We start from the raw sequence: 15855 nt of genomic DNA on the forward strand, positions 1-15855 counted from the left end.
ACCCTTTCATTAAATCTGTACAAGTGCTCTGGGATATGGGGAGCAAGCGGCTGGAAATAAATGTGCCCAAGTGAAACAAGCCCTGAGCTGAGCTTTAGAAGCTCTGCGCAAGGACAAATTACGTCTCTGTCTGCATGGTAGAAGCTGTGCCGCGGTGGCACTGGGTGCCAGAGGCGGCTGTGCCTCTGAGCGCACACCAGGACGGAGCAGTGTCCGTCAGCGGGACCTGCGCTTGGGCCACGACAGCTCTCACCCTCCGATGACCCTTGCTGTCACCAGACCCCTGGCAGTGCGGGTTACTCAGGTGATCTTGTCGTCTCTGTCCCTTGCTCCCAGGTGTGGACAAGGACCGTGTCTTTTTGCTGCTGTAGCCACGGAAATGGTGGCGTTATGTGACTGTCCTCTGGACAGCATTAGCGCCTGGCACAGCGGCAACGTCTTGCCAAGGAGTCAGCTGGACATGGGCCCCCTTTCCTCTGTCCTTGGTGAGGCAGCAAACAGGCTCGCTCTGAAGTGCAGAGAAGCTGCCTGTGCCGGGAGGATCTGCTCGTGCTAGCAGAAGCAGGAGTTACAAGAAGATCAGAGGTGAAGGTGTCAGGAGCAAACGGGACGCGTGGCAGGATGTGACTGTCTCTTTTTATCCCTGGCAGGTCGCAAGGCAGGGAAAGGCTTTTACGTTTACCAGGAGGGGGTGAAGAACAGGAGCGTGAATTCTGGCATGGATGAGATCTTGGCGCGGTTCAAACTGCCAGCCAAACCTGAAGTGTAAGTAGCTGTGCATGCTTGAGCGGTGGTGTGGGCTGGCTCTCACCCCAGCTCCTTCTCCTGCCTCTGAGCAGCAGCATGAGGGCTGCACCAGGCAGCACGGGAGGACATTGCTGAACACGGAGTCGCTCCGGATGGCATTGGGCTGTTCCCAGCTGGCGGGCAGGGGGGCAGGCTGTTGGCTCTGGAGAGCCTGTGCTAGCAGGAATGGGGCATCCTCGAATTTATCAGCGTTTGCTTGGGCACCTTTGCAGAAAGCTTTCCTGTGGTGGGGCTCATCCCCGGGCATGCGGGTTGGTGCAGCCCCTGCTGTGACCTTCCTGGCGTTGGACCTGTTGTACAGCCTGGCACTGAAACATCTGGAGCAGCTCCCATCTGGCCTGGTCGAGCCTTTTGCCGTTCTTACGTGCCTGCTTCAGGACACGTCACAGAACTTTAGTCCTTGTCCTCATGCGGATAGGGGCAGTCTCAGTGAGAAACTGTTCTCTCCCCTACCCCAGGCCTGGCTCTGTCCCCAATCTGTGCTGGTTTCACGTGCTCCTCCATCCAGCTGCTGTGTTACCTGCACAAGCCCTTACAGGCTCTTTCCTTGCAGCTGCACTGATGAGGACATCCAGATGCGCTTGGTGACGAGGTTTGTGAACGAGGCAGCCATGTGCCTGCAGGAAGGGATCCTCAGCAACCCCGTGGAGGGAGATATTGGTGCTGTGTTCGGCTTGGGCTTCCCGCCGTGCCTGGGAGGTAAGCGGTTTCAGCTGGGGTTTGGGCTAGGCTGCATGGCTTGGCTTGAAAGCTTCATAGTGGGCTTGCCTAGTGGGCTCTAGCCACCAGAGGCGAGTGAGTCAGCTATTCAGGCCAGGTTTGAGCTGCAGTCTGACAAGCCTGAGTGTCCTTCTCCCCTATAAAGCCTGAGCCAGAGGTTGCTCCAGCGTTCCCACCCCACGAGAGGTGGCAGTGAGCCTGAGAGCTGCTGTGAGACTTTTCTGCCAGGACCCAGTGGAGTTCCTCTGCTGGGACAGCTGTTTCACAGAGCGGTGGCTGGTGGGGATCAAGGGACTCTAACCAGGCCATTTGCTGTGTCTTCAGGTTTGAATAAGAAGGCAGAGCTATGCTGGCCCCAGCCTCATCAGCACTTCCCGTGAGAACTTCAGAGAAAGAGCTTTTACCGTGCCTGATAGTCATGGGCACGTAGGTGGGATGGGAGACTTGCAAAGGCCCTACATTTTTAAGAAATCCCTGGCTTGCTTGTGTGCAGCCGTATGGTGCTTGGTGAAAAACGAGGCTCTGGTATCACATCTCTTGCCACTGCTACTTGCCTGCGTGGGCAGGCAGGCGTCTTTGCAGCACTTCTGGAAACCTGGTCTCGTGCTGCACGTAGAGTTGAGAAATGGTGGCCGACGACCCACTGTTCCCCGCCATGCCCTCACATGGCACAGATAAAGCTGAGCTGATAACCTCAGCCGTGGTGCACAGCACTTTTCAGGCCAAGGTACTTGCTGGGCCCAGCCAAGAGCATGGGCAAAGTTCTCCTGGACCCACCTGCAGCCTGCCTGGGTGGCCGTGGCCATGGCCTGGGCAGTGGATGAGGCACGAGCTGAGGTTTGGGTCACAACTGAAGGATACCAAGGGCTCTTGGGCATGGGGTAGTGCTTCTGCCAAGTACCTAGCACTTTCCCTCCTTGAGGCAAGCTCAGACTAAGGGAGCAGTCCCAATTATCTGTGCCCCAGTTTGGCCCCAGCAATCCAGTCTGCCTCTGCTCAGCGCAGGTGGGCAGGCAGGGAGCAGGGTCCTGTGTTGCCATGCCGAGAGACTGGGAGGGGGGTGTCTCTTTTGGAGGAGGACGGATCGGCTGAATCCAGCGCTCTCGCCCTTGGTGCTTCTCGCTTCCTTGGCACGGACGTGTCCCCCTGTCCCCGGCAGGTCCCTTCAGGTACGCAGACTCGTACGGAGCCAAGCAGCTGGTGGACAAGCTGCGGAAATACGAGGCCGTCTACGGCAGCCAGTTCACACCCTGCCAGCTGCTGCTGGACCACGCCAACAGCCCAAGCAAGAAATTCCACCAGTGAGCGTGGCCCGAGGCCGCCCGCCCGTGACGCACCGACAGCTCGAGCTGGGGCCACCGGCTCTCCAGCGACACCCCATTCTCTGTAGGTTAATCTGCAAAGCACCCGGGGGAGGCAGGGAAGGAAGGAGGGTGGCAGCGGATTGCCTCATGGCTTGTAGTCATTTCAAGTGCCTTATCCAGCTACTGTGTGTTGGGCACGTCCGTCCCGTGCCAGCGTGGGCCTGGTGGCTCCTCGCTGGAAGAGAGAATTTCTTCTGCATTCACCTCCGTGCTGTGACCTCCAGAGCTCCCGGTCTGGCAGGCAGCATCCACCATGCAGCTGGCCCTGAGGCCTTGCCTTTCCATAAACCTCCCAACCAAATAAATCCCCATCTCCTGGGTTTGGACTCCATGCCTGCTTCTCCTCCTGTCTCGCTGGGGCAGCAGCCTCTCGGCACCGAGGAAGGGAACCGCTCGAGTCAGAAATAAAGCGTTCAGGCAATCCTCTGGGGTCCTCTCTGTGCTTGCCGGCTGAGAGACCCACAAAGGGGCTGCTGGCAGTTGCTGGAGGGTGGGGAAAGGCAGGGGATGGCGGCAGTGCAGAACAAAGACCGGCTCTGTCACCTCTGCCATCAATCAGGGTCTGTGAGGAGCCTCCGGCTCTTTTGTCTGGCCCCGAGCGCTGCCGCCGGGGTTATCCTGGCAGATGGACCTGCCTGTAATTGCAAATCAAGCAGCCAAGGGCCAGAAGGGTCCCCCGTGGGGAGAGCTCAGTTTAAACTAAAAGGCTTTAAATCTCTGTGTACCTGTCACTAATTTCAGAGCCGGCCTGGCCTCCACCTCCCTGCCTTGCTGCGGCGCGGGGCCTCCCCAGGCTCCAGCCCTTTTTCCTGCGCCCTGGCAGGGCTTGGGCCAGGAGCTGGGTGACGCTGCTCTTTTCACGTCACGTCTGTGCTCGTTTCTCAAAAGCTAACAGGACAAAAATTAGGCTGAGACATCATCTCGTCCTGCCTCTGCTGCCTGCGGAGCTGGTAACCAGCCTTCAGCCCTCCTTGGGGGGGGGGGGTGCGGGATGCCGCAGCCCCCAGGACCTGCCCCCTGCATGGAGGGCTGCGCAGGAGCTGTGCTTGCAGGGTGCGAGCAAAGTCCGGGGCAGCCCTGCTCCCGCTCCGTGGCCGAGGGACTGGAGTCGGGGCTGGGGAGGTCTGGTCCCAGACCCTCCTGTTGCTGTGGCCCCATCGAGCTCTGTGCAGAGCAGGGTTTGGGGAGCTTGGGGATCCTTGGGGTACCTCACGCCCTGGGAGAGTCGGGTGCACTGGGTGGTGGATGCAGCCCTGAGGGCAGGTCTCTGCTTCCCTTCCCCAGCATTGGCCATGTCGGTCAGGCAGGGAACCTTCGTTCCAGGGCCATGAAATCACCCTGGGGTGTGGGCAGCCCAGAGCAGCTCTGAGAGCAATGCTTTCCCTTGCATGGAGGACACAGGTCCCTTCCCATGAGGTGGGAAGGGTATGCAAGGATGGGAGCAACCCCCGGAGCCTCCATCCCCGCCAAGAGCCCCTTTCCCCCTCCTCCCTGAGCAAGGGGCTTCTCTGGCAGCTCGTTTTTCTCCCATACCTTTATTACGCTAATCCACAAGGATTAAGTTAAACCAGTCAACGCAAACTCCAGTATTTTCCAGCCCGTTCGGGCCAAAATTACTGTCCAGTGTTAAAAGGGAAAGGAGGGAGGGCTGGGTAACAGGGCCGAGCGGCCGGGGAGGAGGAAAACCCACAGCCGGTGGGCACTGCCAGAGCGGGGCAGGGGACGGGAGTGGGGAGAGCCAGAGCCGTGGTCCAGGTGGCTGGGGGACCCCCAAGGTCCAGGGGGTCCCCAGCGTGCGGCTAGATCTTGGGACGCCAGCCCTTGATGAACTGCATGATCTTCTTCACTTGGAGCTTGGTGAGGCGGAAGTCGTCGGCCAGGATCTCCTCGCTGAGCTGCACGAAGATGCTGCCGTCGATGCGTTCGCGGGCAAAGAAGCTGACCACGTCCTCGGAGAGGCCGATGAAGCGCAGGCACTTGGAGACCTCCTCCAGCGAGAGGGCCGAGAGGTCGGCGGGGGGCAGCCAGGGAGACCCGTCCCCGCTGGGACGGGGGGCGGCCGGCGGGGCCCCCCCTCGCCCCGCGCCGCCGGCGGCACCTCGATGACGCCCTGCGCCAGGTAGACGCGGGTGACGCCGCCCTCGGCCCCACGCAGGACGGCGGGCGAGAGCGGGGCCGCCCCACGGATGACGATGCTGTCCCCCTCAAAGCCCTTGGGTGGGCGAGGCGGGGGCGCCGGCTCCTCGACGGGGGCGAAGGGCTCTGGCGAGGAGGAGGAGGAAGGGGCGGCCGGGGCCGAAGGCGGCTTGGGCCATTCCGGGCTTTCCGGCCATTCGGCCGGGCCGGCGAAAGGGTTGAGCGCCCCGAAGGGAGCGAAGCGTTTTTGGGGGTGCGGGGGCTTGAGGCGGGGGCAACTGCGGTAGGGTTTCAGGGGGGGCTCGGCCCCGGCAGCGGGGTCGAGCAGCCGCTGCCTGCCTCGGCGTACGCCCAGGGGTCCGACCAGGAGGTGGGGGTGGGCTGGGTGGCAGGGGGCAGCGCGGCGGGGGGCAGCGGGCGCCCGGGGGCCTCCCCGGCTTTGCAGTCGCCCCAGGTGCAGGGGTAGCAGTACAAGGAGTAGGCGTCGGGCGAGGGCGAGCCGCTGCCGCTCCGCGGGACCGACCTGACGGAGGAAGGGGAGCACGAGCATCACCATCACCCCGGGGCTGCGTTACCCCCCCCATCCTCAGCCTCACGCTGCAGGGACATCCCAATTCGGGGGGTGTCAACCTGCCACCCCATCCCCACCACAGCATCCCAACGTCCCCAACCGTGCCGGAGCCACTCACCCATCGTGGAGCCCTGAGGAGTAGTAGGAGAGGCTGGGGCTGGGCGAGGGAGTGGGTGCCAGCTTCGGGCAACGCAGGGGTGCCGGGGGGCTGCAGGGTGCCGGGGGGCGGCTGCCACGGGGCGGCACAGGGGGTGCGTTCAGCAGCCGGCATTCCTCCTTCACCTGGAAGGGGGGCAAGCGCCGTCAGGCCCCCAGTCACTGGTGCCGGGGGATCTGCCCCCAGGACCCCGCGGCTGGAGGGGGCGATGAGGGGCTCAGGGGCAGCCAGCCCCGGTCGAGCCACGAAGCTCTGGGTACCAACGGGGAGCCCCAGGGAACCGCATACTCCATGGTTCAGGGAGCCCCAAAAATTTGGGTACCCCAGGGTGAAGGGGAGCCTGCAATTTTGGGTACCCCGTGGTGCAGGGGAGCCCTGACTTCACAAGGCATGGTGCAGGGGAGCCCAGAGGATTTGGGTACCCCACGGTGCTGGGAAGCCCAAGAGATTCCGGTACCCCATGGTGCAGAGAGCCCTGGGGAACCAGGGACCCCACGGTACAAGGGTGTCCTGAGGATTCGGGTACCCCCTGGTGATGGGGAGCCCTGGGGAACTGGGTACCCCGTGGTGCCGGGGAGCCCAGAGGATCTGGGTGACTGAACAGACCTGGGGAGGGACCCCAAAGCCAGGGGACTGGGCTCCCAGCCCAGAGCCCTGCAGCACCCGGCGGGGGGGGACGGTCAGGCTGGCTGTGCCATGGGGCCGGCTGTGCCATGGGGCTGATGGCACGGCCCCGGGGCTGCGCACCCCCTGCCCACGGCGCAGGGCTGCCAGCGGGGCCGTGCCGGGGCTCGTGGCCCGGCTATCCCGGTGCATCGCCCCCAGCCAGGGCAGCAGGCGGGACCCCAGGATCGTCATTCCCCATCCCCAGGGGACAGGACCGTGGCTCTTACCGCCTCCGACTTGGGTGGCACGGGGGGGGGGGCATCCCCGCGGGGCTCGTCCCCGGGCACGCCGGGGCGGTGCAGGGAGCCCAGTGGGGTGACGGCCCCGAAGGAGACGAGGTCCTGCCGGCCGACGCCGCTGCCCGGCTCGCAGCAGCCCTCCGGGCTGGGGTTGCTCCAGAGCTCCTCGTAGGGGATCTCCAGCGGCTCCTGAGTCCTGAACTCGGGCTCGGCCCAGTCGGGCGTCATGTATTCCCGGTCGGGGTCGGGGAATTCGGGCAGCGGCGGGCGCGGGGTGCCCCCCACGATGCCCCGCGGTCCCTGGCAGCGGGCGGTGGGCTCCCGGGGGACCCCCGTGCCGCAGGCGCAGAGGGAGAGGCGCTGGAGGGGCTGGCTGAGCTCCTCGCGGGCGCAGGCCGGCAGGCAGAGCCGCAGGCGCCGGGGGCTGGCGCACTCCTCCGAAAAGTCAGGTTTGGCTTCCCGCACGGCCCGCGAGTACTCGTCGGGGTTGAAGCGGTCGTGGCAGTACGCGGCGCTGTCCCGCAGCAGCTTCTCCAGCTGGGGGTCCCCGGCGAGCAGCCCCTCGGGCAGCTGGAAGCGGGGCATGTCGGTCAGCAGGAGGAAGTGGAAGGGGACCAGCTCATCCCGGCGGAGGATGCAGCAGAGCACCACCGTCTTGGAGATGATGCTGACCAGCTTGTAGCAGTGGCCCTCGCGGATGGCGTGCAGGTCGTAGGGGTTGCGCGCGGGGCGGCTGGGCACGGCCACGTTGACGGGCAGCCGCACCTTCTCGATGATGCTGCGGATGGTGTGCTCGCCCTCCTGCAGCCGCAGCTCGAGGGGGCTGCGGGTGCTGAAGCGGCCCTTGCACTGGAAGGGCAGGCTGAGGCTCTCGTTGGTGCGGTGGTTCATGCAGATCAGGCAGGGCATCTTGCCCTTCACCTGCCTGGCCCCCGCCGCCGGCGCCGCCTTGCCCAGCTTCCGCAGGATGGTGTTGAAACGCGACTTCTCCTTCACCGTCTTGGCGCAGAGGATCTCCGCTTGGCCCATCAGCGTCAGCTCGTCCCCCGCGTGCAGCGTGAAGTTGTACACCTCGCTGTCCTCGCTGAACTCCCCCGACACCACCTGCCCCAGGACAGCCCCACCATGGGACCCGCTGCCGCGGCACAGTCCCCCGACCGTCCCACCACCATCCTGCAATGTGCCACCACCATCCTCTGATGCCCCACCGCCATCCCCTGCTGTCCCGCTGTTCTCTCCTGATGTCCCACCACTGACCCCCAATGTCCCACCAACAACAACCCTCAATGTCCCACCACCACCCCTGATTCCCACCACCATAGCCTGCTGTCCCACCACTATCCCTGAGGTCCCACAATCTACCCCCAATGTCCCACCACCATCCCCTGATTCCCACCACCATCCCTTGCTGTCCCACTGTCCTCTCCTGATGTCCCACCACCTACCCCCGATGTCCCACCACCAACCCTTGACTGATGTCCCACCACCATCCCTTGCTGGCCCACCATCCTCTCCTGATGTCCCACCACCATCCCCTGCTGCCTCACCACCGCTCCCTGCCATTCACCTGCTGCCCTACCAGTGTCCCCTGACGTCCCCTGACATCCCCTGCTGTCCCCATACGGACCTTCACACTGAAGGTGATGGCCTCCATGACGAAGACGCGGTCTGGGAAGATGCTGGCCACCTCCTCCACGCTGTTGAAGTACTGCACGGGCTCGCGGATGTCCCGGTCCTGGTCCAGCAGCTTGAACTTCCCTGCGTGGGACAGCCAAACCCATGGTGGTGAGAGGAGCCCATCTCCAGTGCTTGGCCCCAGGGACCTGCTGTGACCCACCTCGGGGCCAGCACGGCCCTTCGTGGGGGGCAGCCCCCCTCGAGGACGGCCTGGGGTCCCCCATCACATTTTGGGGGGGGCATTTCTGTGGGCTTCACCCAGTGTGTCCAAGTGCTGCGAGGGGACACCAGAGCATCGCCCATACCTGTACCCCACACACGCAGCATCAAGGGGGGGCTTTTGGGTGGGACAAAGCACAAAGCCCCAGGCACACGGGGCATCTCGGCGATGCTGCGCCGGCACCCCCGGCGCTGCAGGGACCACCCCAAAGCAGCCACAGAAATGCCCCGTGGATGGAGGAACCCGCCTGGAGCAGGGCCAGAGGAGCAGCCAACGTTGCAGGGAGCCCCATTGCCCCCCAAAACCCAGCTCCAGCCCCACCGGGGCCCCACAACTCCCCTCTGCCCCACGCCTCGGGCAGGAGAGCCACCGGGGAGGGGACGGGAGGGCTTTGCAGCAGGGACGGTGGCGGAGGCAAAGGCAGGAGCGGGGAGTGGGGAGGGGGGGGGGGGCTGCACCCGGCAGCGAAACTGCCGCCATTGGCATCGGCTCGGCGGGGACAGACCTGAGGGGAATATTAATCCCCCGACGCGCCCGCGCCAGCCGGCTCCGCCGCCGCCAGCCCCGTGCCGAGCGGTACCGGGGCCACGGCTGCCCCTCGCCGGGCAGGGTCCTGGCCAGGGCCACGGCACCGGGGACGCAGGAGTCGGTTGAGGCTGGAGCCGGGGTGCCTACACCAGGGGCAGCCCCACGTGCCGGGGTGGCCGGCTTGGGCACAGCCGAGCCCCCGAAGCCGGTTAACACGCTGCCCAACCCTCCCCTCCTCGGCCCCCGCCTTGGGATGGGCGATTAACCCCTCCCCCGCTCCATTTCCCATTATTTATTTATTAGCAGGACTCATTACCGACATGGCGAGCACTTAGAGTGGTCATTAAGGCTCTTGCTACAGCGGGCGCCGGCATCTCAGCACCTTCGTCTGCATCACCAGCCCCAAGCCCGTTCCCATCCCTGTCCCATCCCCATCCTCATCCTCATCCCCATTCTCACCCCATCTCATCCCTGTCCCCGTCCCCATCTCCATCTCTGTCCTCATCCCCATCCCAGCCCATCCCATCCTCATTACTCTCCCTGTCCCCATCCTATCCTTCCCCATCCCCATCCCATCTCCTCCCTGTCGCTGTCCCCATCCCATCCTCATCCCTCTCCCATCCCCACCCCATCCCATCCTATCCTGTCCCCATCCCTGCCCCTGTCCCCATCCTTGTCCCTGTCTGCATCCTATCCCATCCCATCCCATCCCATCCCATCCCATCCCATCCCATCCTGTCTCCCTGTCCCTATCCCATCCCAACCTTATCCCCATCCCCACCCCATCCCTGCCAGCCCCCCCCCCCAGCACCCCAGCTTTGGGCTGAGCGCTGGCAGGGCAGGAGGGGCAGAGAGCATCCCCCTGAACCAGAGCATCTCCTCCCCCAGACTGGGCCCTACTGGAGCACCCCCAGTTCAGCCGCCGGAGGGGGGGTGTCCCAGCCCTGATGCCCCAGGGGACACCGACACCCTTGTCCTCGCCCCTCGCGCCCCGGCCCCCCCCCACCTGGGTACTGGAGCGGGATGTCGATTTTGGGGCCGATGACGTAGTGTCCCTCCTCCAGGCTGTGAGCCGTCACCGTCGTCCACTGCCGGCAGGAGTGGACCAGCAGCACGTCCTGGGCGCTCACCCCCTCCACGCGCTCGCCTGCCGGGGGGACAGGACTGTCACCATCCCCAGGACACCCCCCACACCCTCCCCAGGGGGCACCCGGGGGTGGACGGACGGACGGATGGACGGACGGCCAGCCGGAGGGATGAGCAGGTGCCCGCTGCCAAGAGCCGCCAGTTGCCCAGGAAACAATTTCTTTGTCCCCCCTGAAAAGCCGCAGCCGCCGCAAACAACAAGTTTATTGAGACGGGGCCGGCACGGGGGCCCCCGCCGCCGCTGCACCCCACGGCCCCGGCACCCACCCCCGGCATGGCCCCGAGCACCCACCCTGCTCCGGAGGGATGGACCCTGCTCTGGGGGGGTGAGGGCCACCACCAGGGTGCCCCTGTGCACCCCACAGCGCACCCCCGCTCCCCACCCAGCCTGTGCGTGGGGGTCACAGCCAGCCCCCCCCCCCCCCCCCCCCCCCCCCCCAGCCAGGCTGTGTCCCGGGGAGGGTGGCGAGGGGACGCGGTGGCTCCGAGCCCCTGCCAGCCTGGTGCCACCACCTCCGGCGTGTCACCCGGAAAAGGGTGGCGAGGGCAACCCGCGCCCGGCCCCACGGCTGGGGGGGTGGGGGCAGCCTGGGCCCCACCCTCACACCCCCACCCTCACACCCCCACCCTCACACCCCCACCCACGCCCATGGGTGCTGGCCCAGGCAGCACATCAGGCCCGGGACAGGAGCCCCAGGGATGCAGGTGAGAGCCCCCCCGCTGCCCCCGGCCCCCTGCCCGGCGGGGGCAGCCCCGGCCCCCACGGGAGACGAGTCCGAACAGCAGCAGCCCTGGACCCGGGACAGCAGCTTGGTCACATCTCACCTGGCCCTCCAGCCTCCCTCCCTCCTCCTCACCTCTCCAGCCTTCCTACCTCCCTCCTCCTCGTCACCCCTCCAGCCTTCCTCCCTCCCTTCTCCTCCCCACTCATCCAGCCTTCCCCTCTCCCTCCTCCTTGTCCCTCCAGCCTTCCTCCCTCCTCTTCCCCATCCCTCTAGCCTCCCTCCCTCCTCCCTCTACCCTTTCTCCCTCCTCTCCATCCCTCTAGCCTTCCTCCCTCCTCCTCCTCACCTCTCCAGCCTTCCTATCTCCCTCCTCGCCCCTCCACCCTCCATCCCTCCCTCCATCCTTCCTCCCTCCTCCTCCTCATCTCTCCATCCTTCCTCCCTCCTCCTCCTTCCCATCACTCCAGCCTCCCTCCCTCCCTCCTCCTGGATCTCCTCCATCCTTCCTCCCTCTCTCCTCCTCCCTCCTCCTCCCCATCACTCCAGCCTTCCTCCCTCCCTCCTCCTCCTCTCTCCATCCTCCCTCCCTCCTCCTCCCCATCACTCCAGCCTCCTCCCTCCCTCCTCCTGGTTCCTCCAGCCTTCCTCCCTCCTCCTCCTCCTCTCTCCATCCTCCCTCCTCCTCCTCCTCCTCCCCATCACTCCAGCCTTCCTCCCTCCCTCCTCCTCCTCTCTCCATCCTCCCTCCCTCCCTCCTCCTCCTTCCTCCAGCCTTCCTCCCTCCCTCCTCCTCATCTCTCCAGCCTTCCTCCCTCCTCCTCCTCCCCATCTCCAGCCTTCCTCCCTCCTCCTCCTCCCCATCACTCCAGCCTCCCTCCCTCCCTCCTCCTGTTCCTCCAGCCTTCCTCCCTCCTCCTCCTCCTCTCTCCATCCTCCCTCCCTCCTCCTCCTCCTCCTCCCTCCCTCCTCCTCCTCATCTCCAGCCTCCTCCCTCCTCCTCCTCCTCCCCATCCCTCCAGCCTTCCTCCCTCCTCCTCCTCCTCTCTCCATCTCCCTCCCTCCTCCTCCTCCTCCTCCTCCTCCTCCTCCCCATCACTCCAGCCTCCCTCCCTCCCTTCCTCCCTCCTCCCGGTCCCTCCAGCCTTCCTCCTCCTCCTCCTCTCTCCCTCCTCCTCCTCCTCCTCCCCATCACTCCAGCCTCCCTCCCTCCCTCCTCCCGGTCCCTCCAGCCTTCCTCCCTCCTCCTCCTCCTCTCTCCCTCCTCCTCCTCCTCCTCCCCATCACTCCAGCCTCCCTCCCTCCTCCCGGTCCCTCCAGCCTCCCTCCCTCCTCCTCCTCGTCCCTCCAGCCTTCATCTCCCCTTGTGTACTTCATCCCTCCCTCCCTCCCTCCCTCCCTCCCTTCCCCCCCCCCCCCCCCCCCCCCCCCCGCCGCCCCCGGCCCCGGCGCCGCTCACCCTGCCCCAGGCAGACGAGGGTGGGCAGCCGGCACTGGCTGACGATGGCGTCGAGGGGCAGCGCCGCGGGGCTCCAGCGGAGCCGGGCCAGCCCCGCCGCCAGCTTCTCCATCGCATCGCGGCTCAGGCCGGCCCCGGGCCGCGGGGGGGGGCGGCCGCACCGGGCTCCATCGCCGCCACCGGGCCGGGGCAGCGGCGGGGCCGGGGCCGGGGGCGGGGGGCGGCGGGGAACGGGGCAGCCGGGAGCCGCCCCCCGCCCGCCCCCGGCCCCTCCTGCCCGCCCGCCCCGACAGGCGGGACCCCCCCCCACCCCCCGCGGCGGGGGCGGGGACACCCCCCACACACACCACCCCCCCTTTGGCCGGGCATCCCCCCGGCGGGGACCCCCCCGAGGAGGGGGCTGCTCCCGGGGGGACACACACACGGACAGACAGACGGACACGTTGCCCCCGGGGATGGGGGCTGCTCCGCCCGCGCTGTCCGGAGGAAGCGAGGCTCTACCGGGGGGCTCAGCCCCGCCGCCCCGGGTCCCTCCGGGGTACCGGGGGGGTCGGCTCCCTTTGGCCGCCGAGGGGAAGGGGGCGAGAGGCGAGCTGGAGCCCGGCAGCGGGGGCCGTGCAGGGCGGGGGCGGGTGGGGGGGGGGGGCTGAGACCTCGCCGGGGGTCTCCCAAGGAGACAGCAGGGCTGGAAGGGCTGAGATGCGGGTGGGGGCTGCGGGGGGCCGGGGGGTACAGAGGGCCCAGGTGGGGGACAGGCGGAGAAGCCCGATGCCGCCCTGCACCCTGATCCCCCAACGGGGACCCCCCCAACCCAGCACTTGCCGCACAGACCCGAGGCACGAGTGGCAGCAGCACAGGGAGCGGGGACCCCCCCCCGGCAGGGACATCCCCATCACACTGAGCGGGGACCCCGCACCCTGGGGACTCACGGCCACCCTGAGCTGGGGACGCCAGGCCCTGGGGGGGTCCCCGCACCCTCACTCACAGCCACGGAGGCTGAAAAAGCCCCGGCCGAGCTCAGCAGCATCGTGCACTGGCCACCGTTTTGGGGTCTCCTCCAGCCCCGCCGGTGCCGCAGCGGGGAGCAGAGGGGACACAGCACCCCCGGCCACCACCCCAGGGTGGTCAGAGACCTGGGATGAGGATGATGAAGGAGCAGAGAAAGCAGCAAGCATCTGCAGGGCCACTGCCCAGCCCTGGGGCCCTGCCACCCGGCTGTCCCCCCCCCCGAGCACCCGCAGGCAAAGCACGGGGGCTGCTGCCAGAGGCCCCCAGCGACGGGTGCTGAAGACCCCGACCCCTCCTCAAGGGCCTGACTTGGCATAGGGGTGGGGTCCTCATGCGGGCTAGCGGGGGGGGACACCCAAAGGTGCCATGGGAGCAGCAGTGGGGTCCTCTGGGGCAAAGCCCGAATGTGTTGGGACACACAAAAAACTTGCCAGAATAAGCAGGGACGGGGACGGAGCAGGGACGGGGACCGAGCAGGGATGGGGAAGGAGCAGGGACGGGAAGGAGCAGGGACAGGGATGGAGCAGGGATGGGGAAGGAGCAGGGACGGGATGGAGCAGGGATGGGGAAGGAGCAGGGACGGGGATGGAGCCGGGATGGGGATGGAGCAGGGACGGGGATGGAGCCGGGATGGGGAAGAAGCAAGGACGGGGATGGAGCAGGGATGGGGACGGAGCAGGGATGATACAGCAGGAGGAGGAGGATGGGGAAAGACTCAAGACTCACTGACAGGGACGACACCGACAAGCGGGACACTGAGAGCTGCCGGCCGGTGTCCGTGGGGGAAGGTCCCTGCCGGGCCCCCTCTCCCTGAGCCCCCCCTGGGAACCCCTCGCACAAACCCCACCGTGACGGCGATGGCTGCGCAGAGCTGGCACGCCGTGAGCCCCCGGGCCCTGCCACGGTCCACGAGGCCCCGGGCTCCTTGTGGTGGCAGCAGCCAAGCCGAGGTGACTCGGCCAGGCGTGAGCTCTTCCCTCCCTGCTGCAAAAATGCTAACGAGTCTCCGGGGATGGGGAGGATTCAGGATGGCTGAGCTGCTCCCCACGGCCTCGTCCCTCTGCGAGGGGGACCCAGGGGCTGCCGGGGGGCTGCAGCCGCAGCCTCGGCAGCATTACTGACAGCAGCACAAAAACACCCTCTCCCGGTTACCGGCACCATGGCAGCGGGAGGGAAGAAGGAGAAGCACGTCCCCGCTCTGCCATCCCATGCCACGGTGGATGGGGACAGGCCCCTCGCCGAGCTTTCGCAAGGCGGGGGGTGATGTCCCCCACCCAGGAGTGCCCAAAGGCTGTGGGAGACCCCGGGGGCACCCGCTCCCTGTGGGCAAGAGAGCTCGGGGAGACGGGACTGGGAAGTGAATGGATCCTGCTGGGTGGGGAAGGACATCAGCTCGGCTGTAAATACAGCCGGCTGCTGGCACGGCAGCGGGGGCTCTTGGAAAGCTGGCAAACCCGCCCGTAGCTCGCACCCACACCGGGACCCGGGGGTGCGCAGAGGGAAGGGCTGAAACGGCCGTGTTCCTTAAATGCGTTTGCAAAGGGCCGCTCCAAGGAGCCGGGGATTCCCGGGGTGCTGCAGTCGCGGGCCCAAGAGCCGGGTGTACCCCCACCCACGGAGGCTCCACGTTAGGAGCAGGCAGATGCCAGCCGCCTCGGACACGCCGTTGCACTTAATACAGTCCTGCCCTTGAAAAATAACAGCCTAAAGCTTTTCCGTAGAGGAGAACAGCTCGAGCCCCAGCCCGACGACGTCTTAGAAGCAGAGACCAGCTTGCGCCATCCAGGTTTTATCAGCGGTCACGGCTGCTGGGGCTGAGAGCAGCTACAGCCCAGAGGTAAAGCTTTGCAGGGCGGGCGGGAGGGGGTCTTGTCCCAGCCCCGGCACCCACCTCCTCCGAGGGGCAGCCGCAAGCGGGGCCGGTGCTCGGCCCTCTCCCCCGGCACGCAGGGCCACCGGGGCCCCGGCCAAGGCTTGGCGAAAGGGAATTTAACGGGGCCAAGGAAGTAAGCAATGCAAGTTTATAAAAGCTTTTATTTGCTCTTGGTATGACCAAGAATGGGACAGTGATCTTTTATACAATTTGATACAGTAAGTGGTACAAAAGAATGTGTTTTAAATAAAAAGCCAGAGTGGAGTAGCAAAAATATTAAAAGATTAAGTAAAAAATTGTAGGCATGGGAATTAATCCTAGACCTTAAGTTGATGCTGTTTTTCCACCATCCGAGTCCGAGAGCACGAAGCGCCGCTTTTACCCCTGCCCCGCACCGCCGCGGCACCAGCAGCTCCCCGGGGCAGAACAGAACAGGACAGAACAGAAAGCGGTTCACACACTGGTAGGATAGATTCGACCTCGGGTTTTAGTTTATCATGACCAATTTAATCAAGTTACATTTTTTTTTTTTTTTTTTGCCGTGACAAAAAGGTAGCGCTGA

At 65.8% G+C, this 15855-nt stretch overlaps 2 protein-coding genes across 2 annotated transcripts in view; one reads left to right on the forward strand and one right to left on the reverse strand.

Annotated features, from left to right (window-relative positions):
- Positions 1-3314, forward strand: part of HADHA (hydroxyacyl-CoA dehydrogenase trifunctional multienzyme complex subunit alpha) — a 29391-nt gene extending 26077 nt beyond the window's left edge. The window contains exons 18-20 of the mRNA XM_050894205.1: positions 651-765; positions 1361-1506; positions 2687-3314. Coding sequence (XP_050750162.1) covers positions 651-765; positions 1361-1506; positions 2687-2832 — 407 coding nt within the window. The 3' untranslated portion in view covers positions 2833-3314. The remainder of the gene's footprint in view (positions 1-650; positions 766-1360; positions 1507-2686) is intronic.
- A 1376-nt stretch (positions 3315-4690) lies between these two features.
- GAREM2 (GRB2 associated regulator of MAPK1 subtype 2) lies at positions 4691-12524 on the reverse strand. Its single transcript, XM_050894839.1, is given in 8 exon segments — positions 4691-4971; positions 4974-5339; positions 5342-5550; positions 5717-5880; positions 6649-7764; positions 8288-8418; positions 10092-10232; positions 12413-12524. Coding segments are annotated over 8 exon segments (2520 nt in total).
- Positions 12525-15855: the final 3331 nt, after the last annotated feature.

The sequence above is a fragment of the Gymnogyps californianus genome, chromosome 3, assembly GCF_018139145.2.
Source record: "Gymnogyps californianus isolate 813 chromosome 3, ASM1813914v2, whole genome shotgun sequence".
In the NCBI taxonomy this organism is placed as follows: Eukaryota; Metazoa; Chordata; class Aves; order Accipitriformes; family Cathartidae; genus Gymnogyps; species Gymnogyps californianus.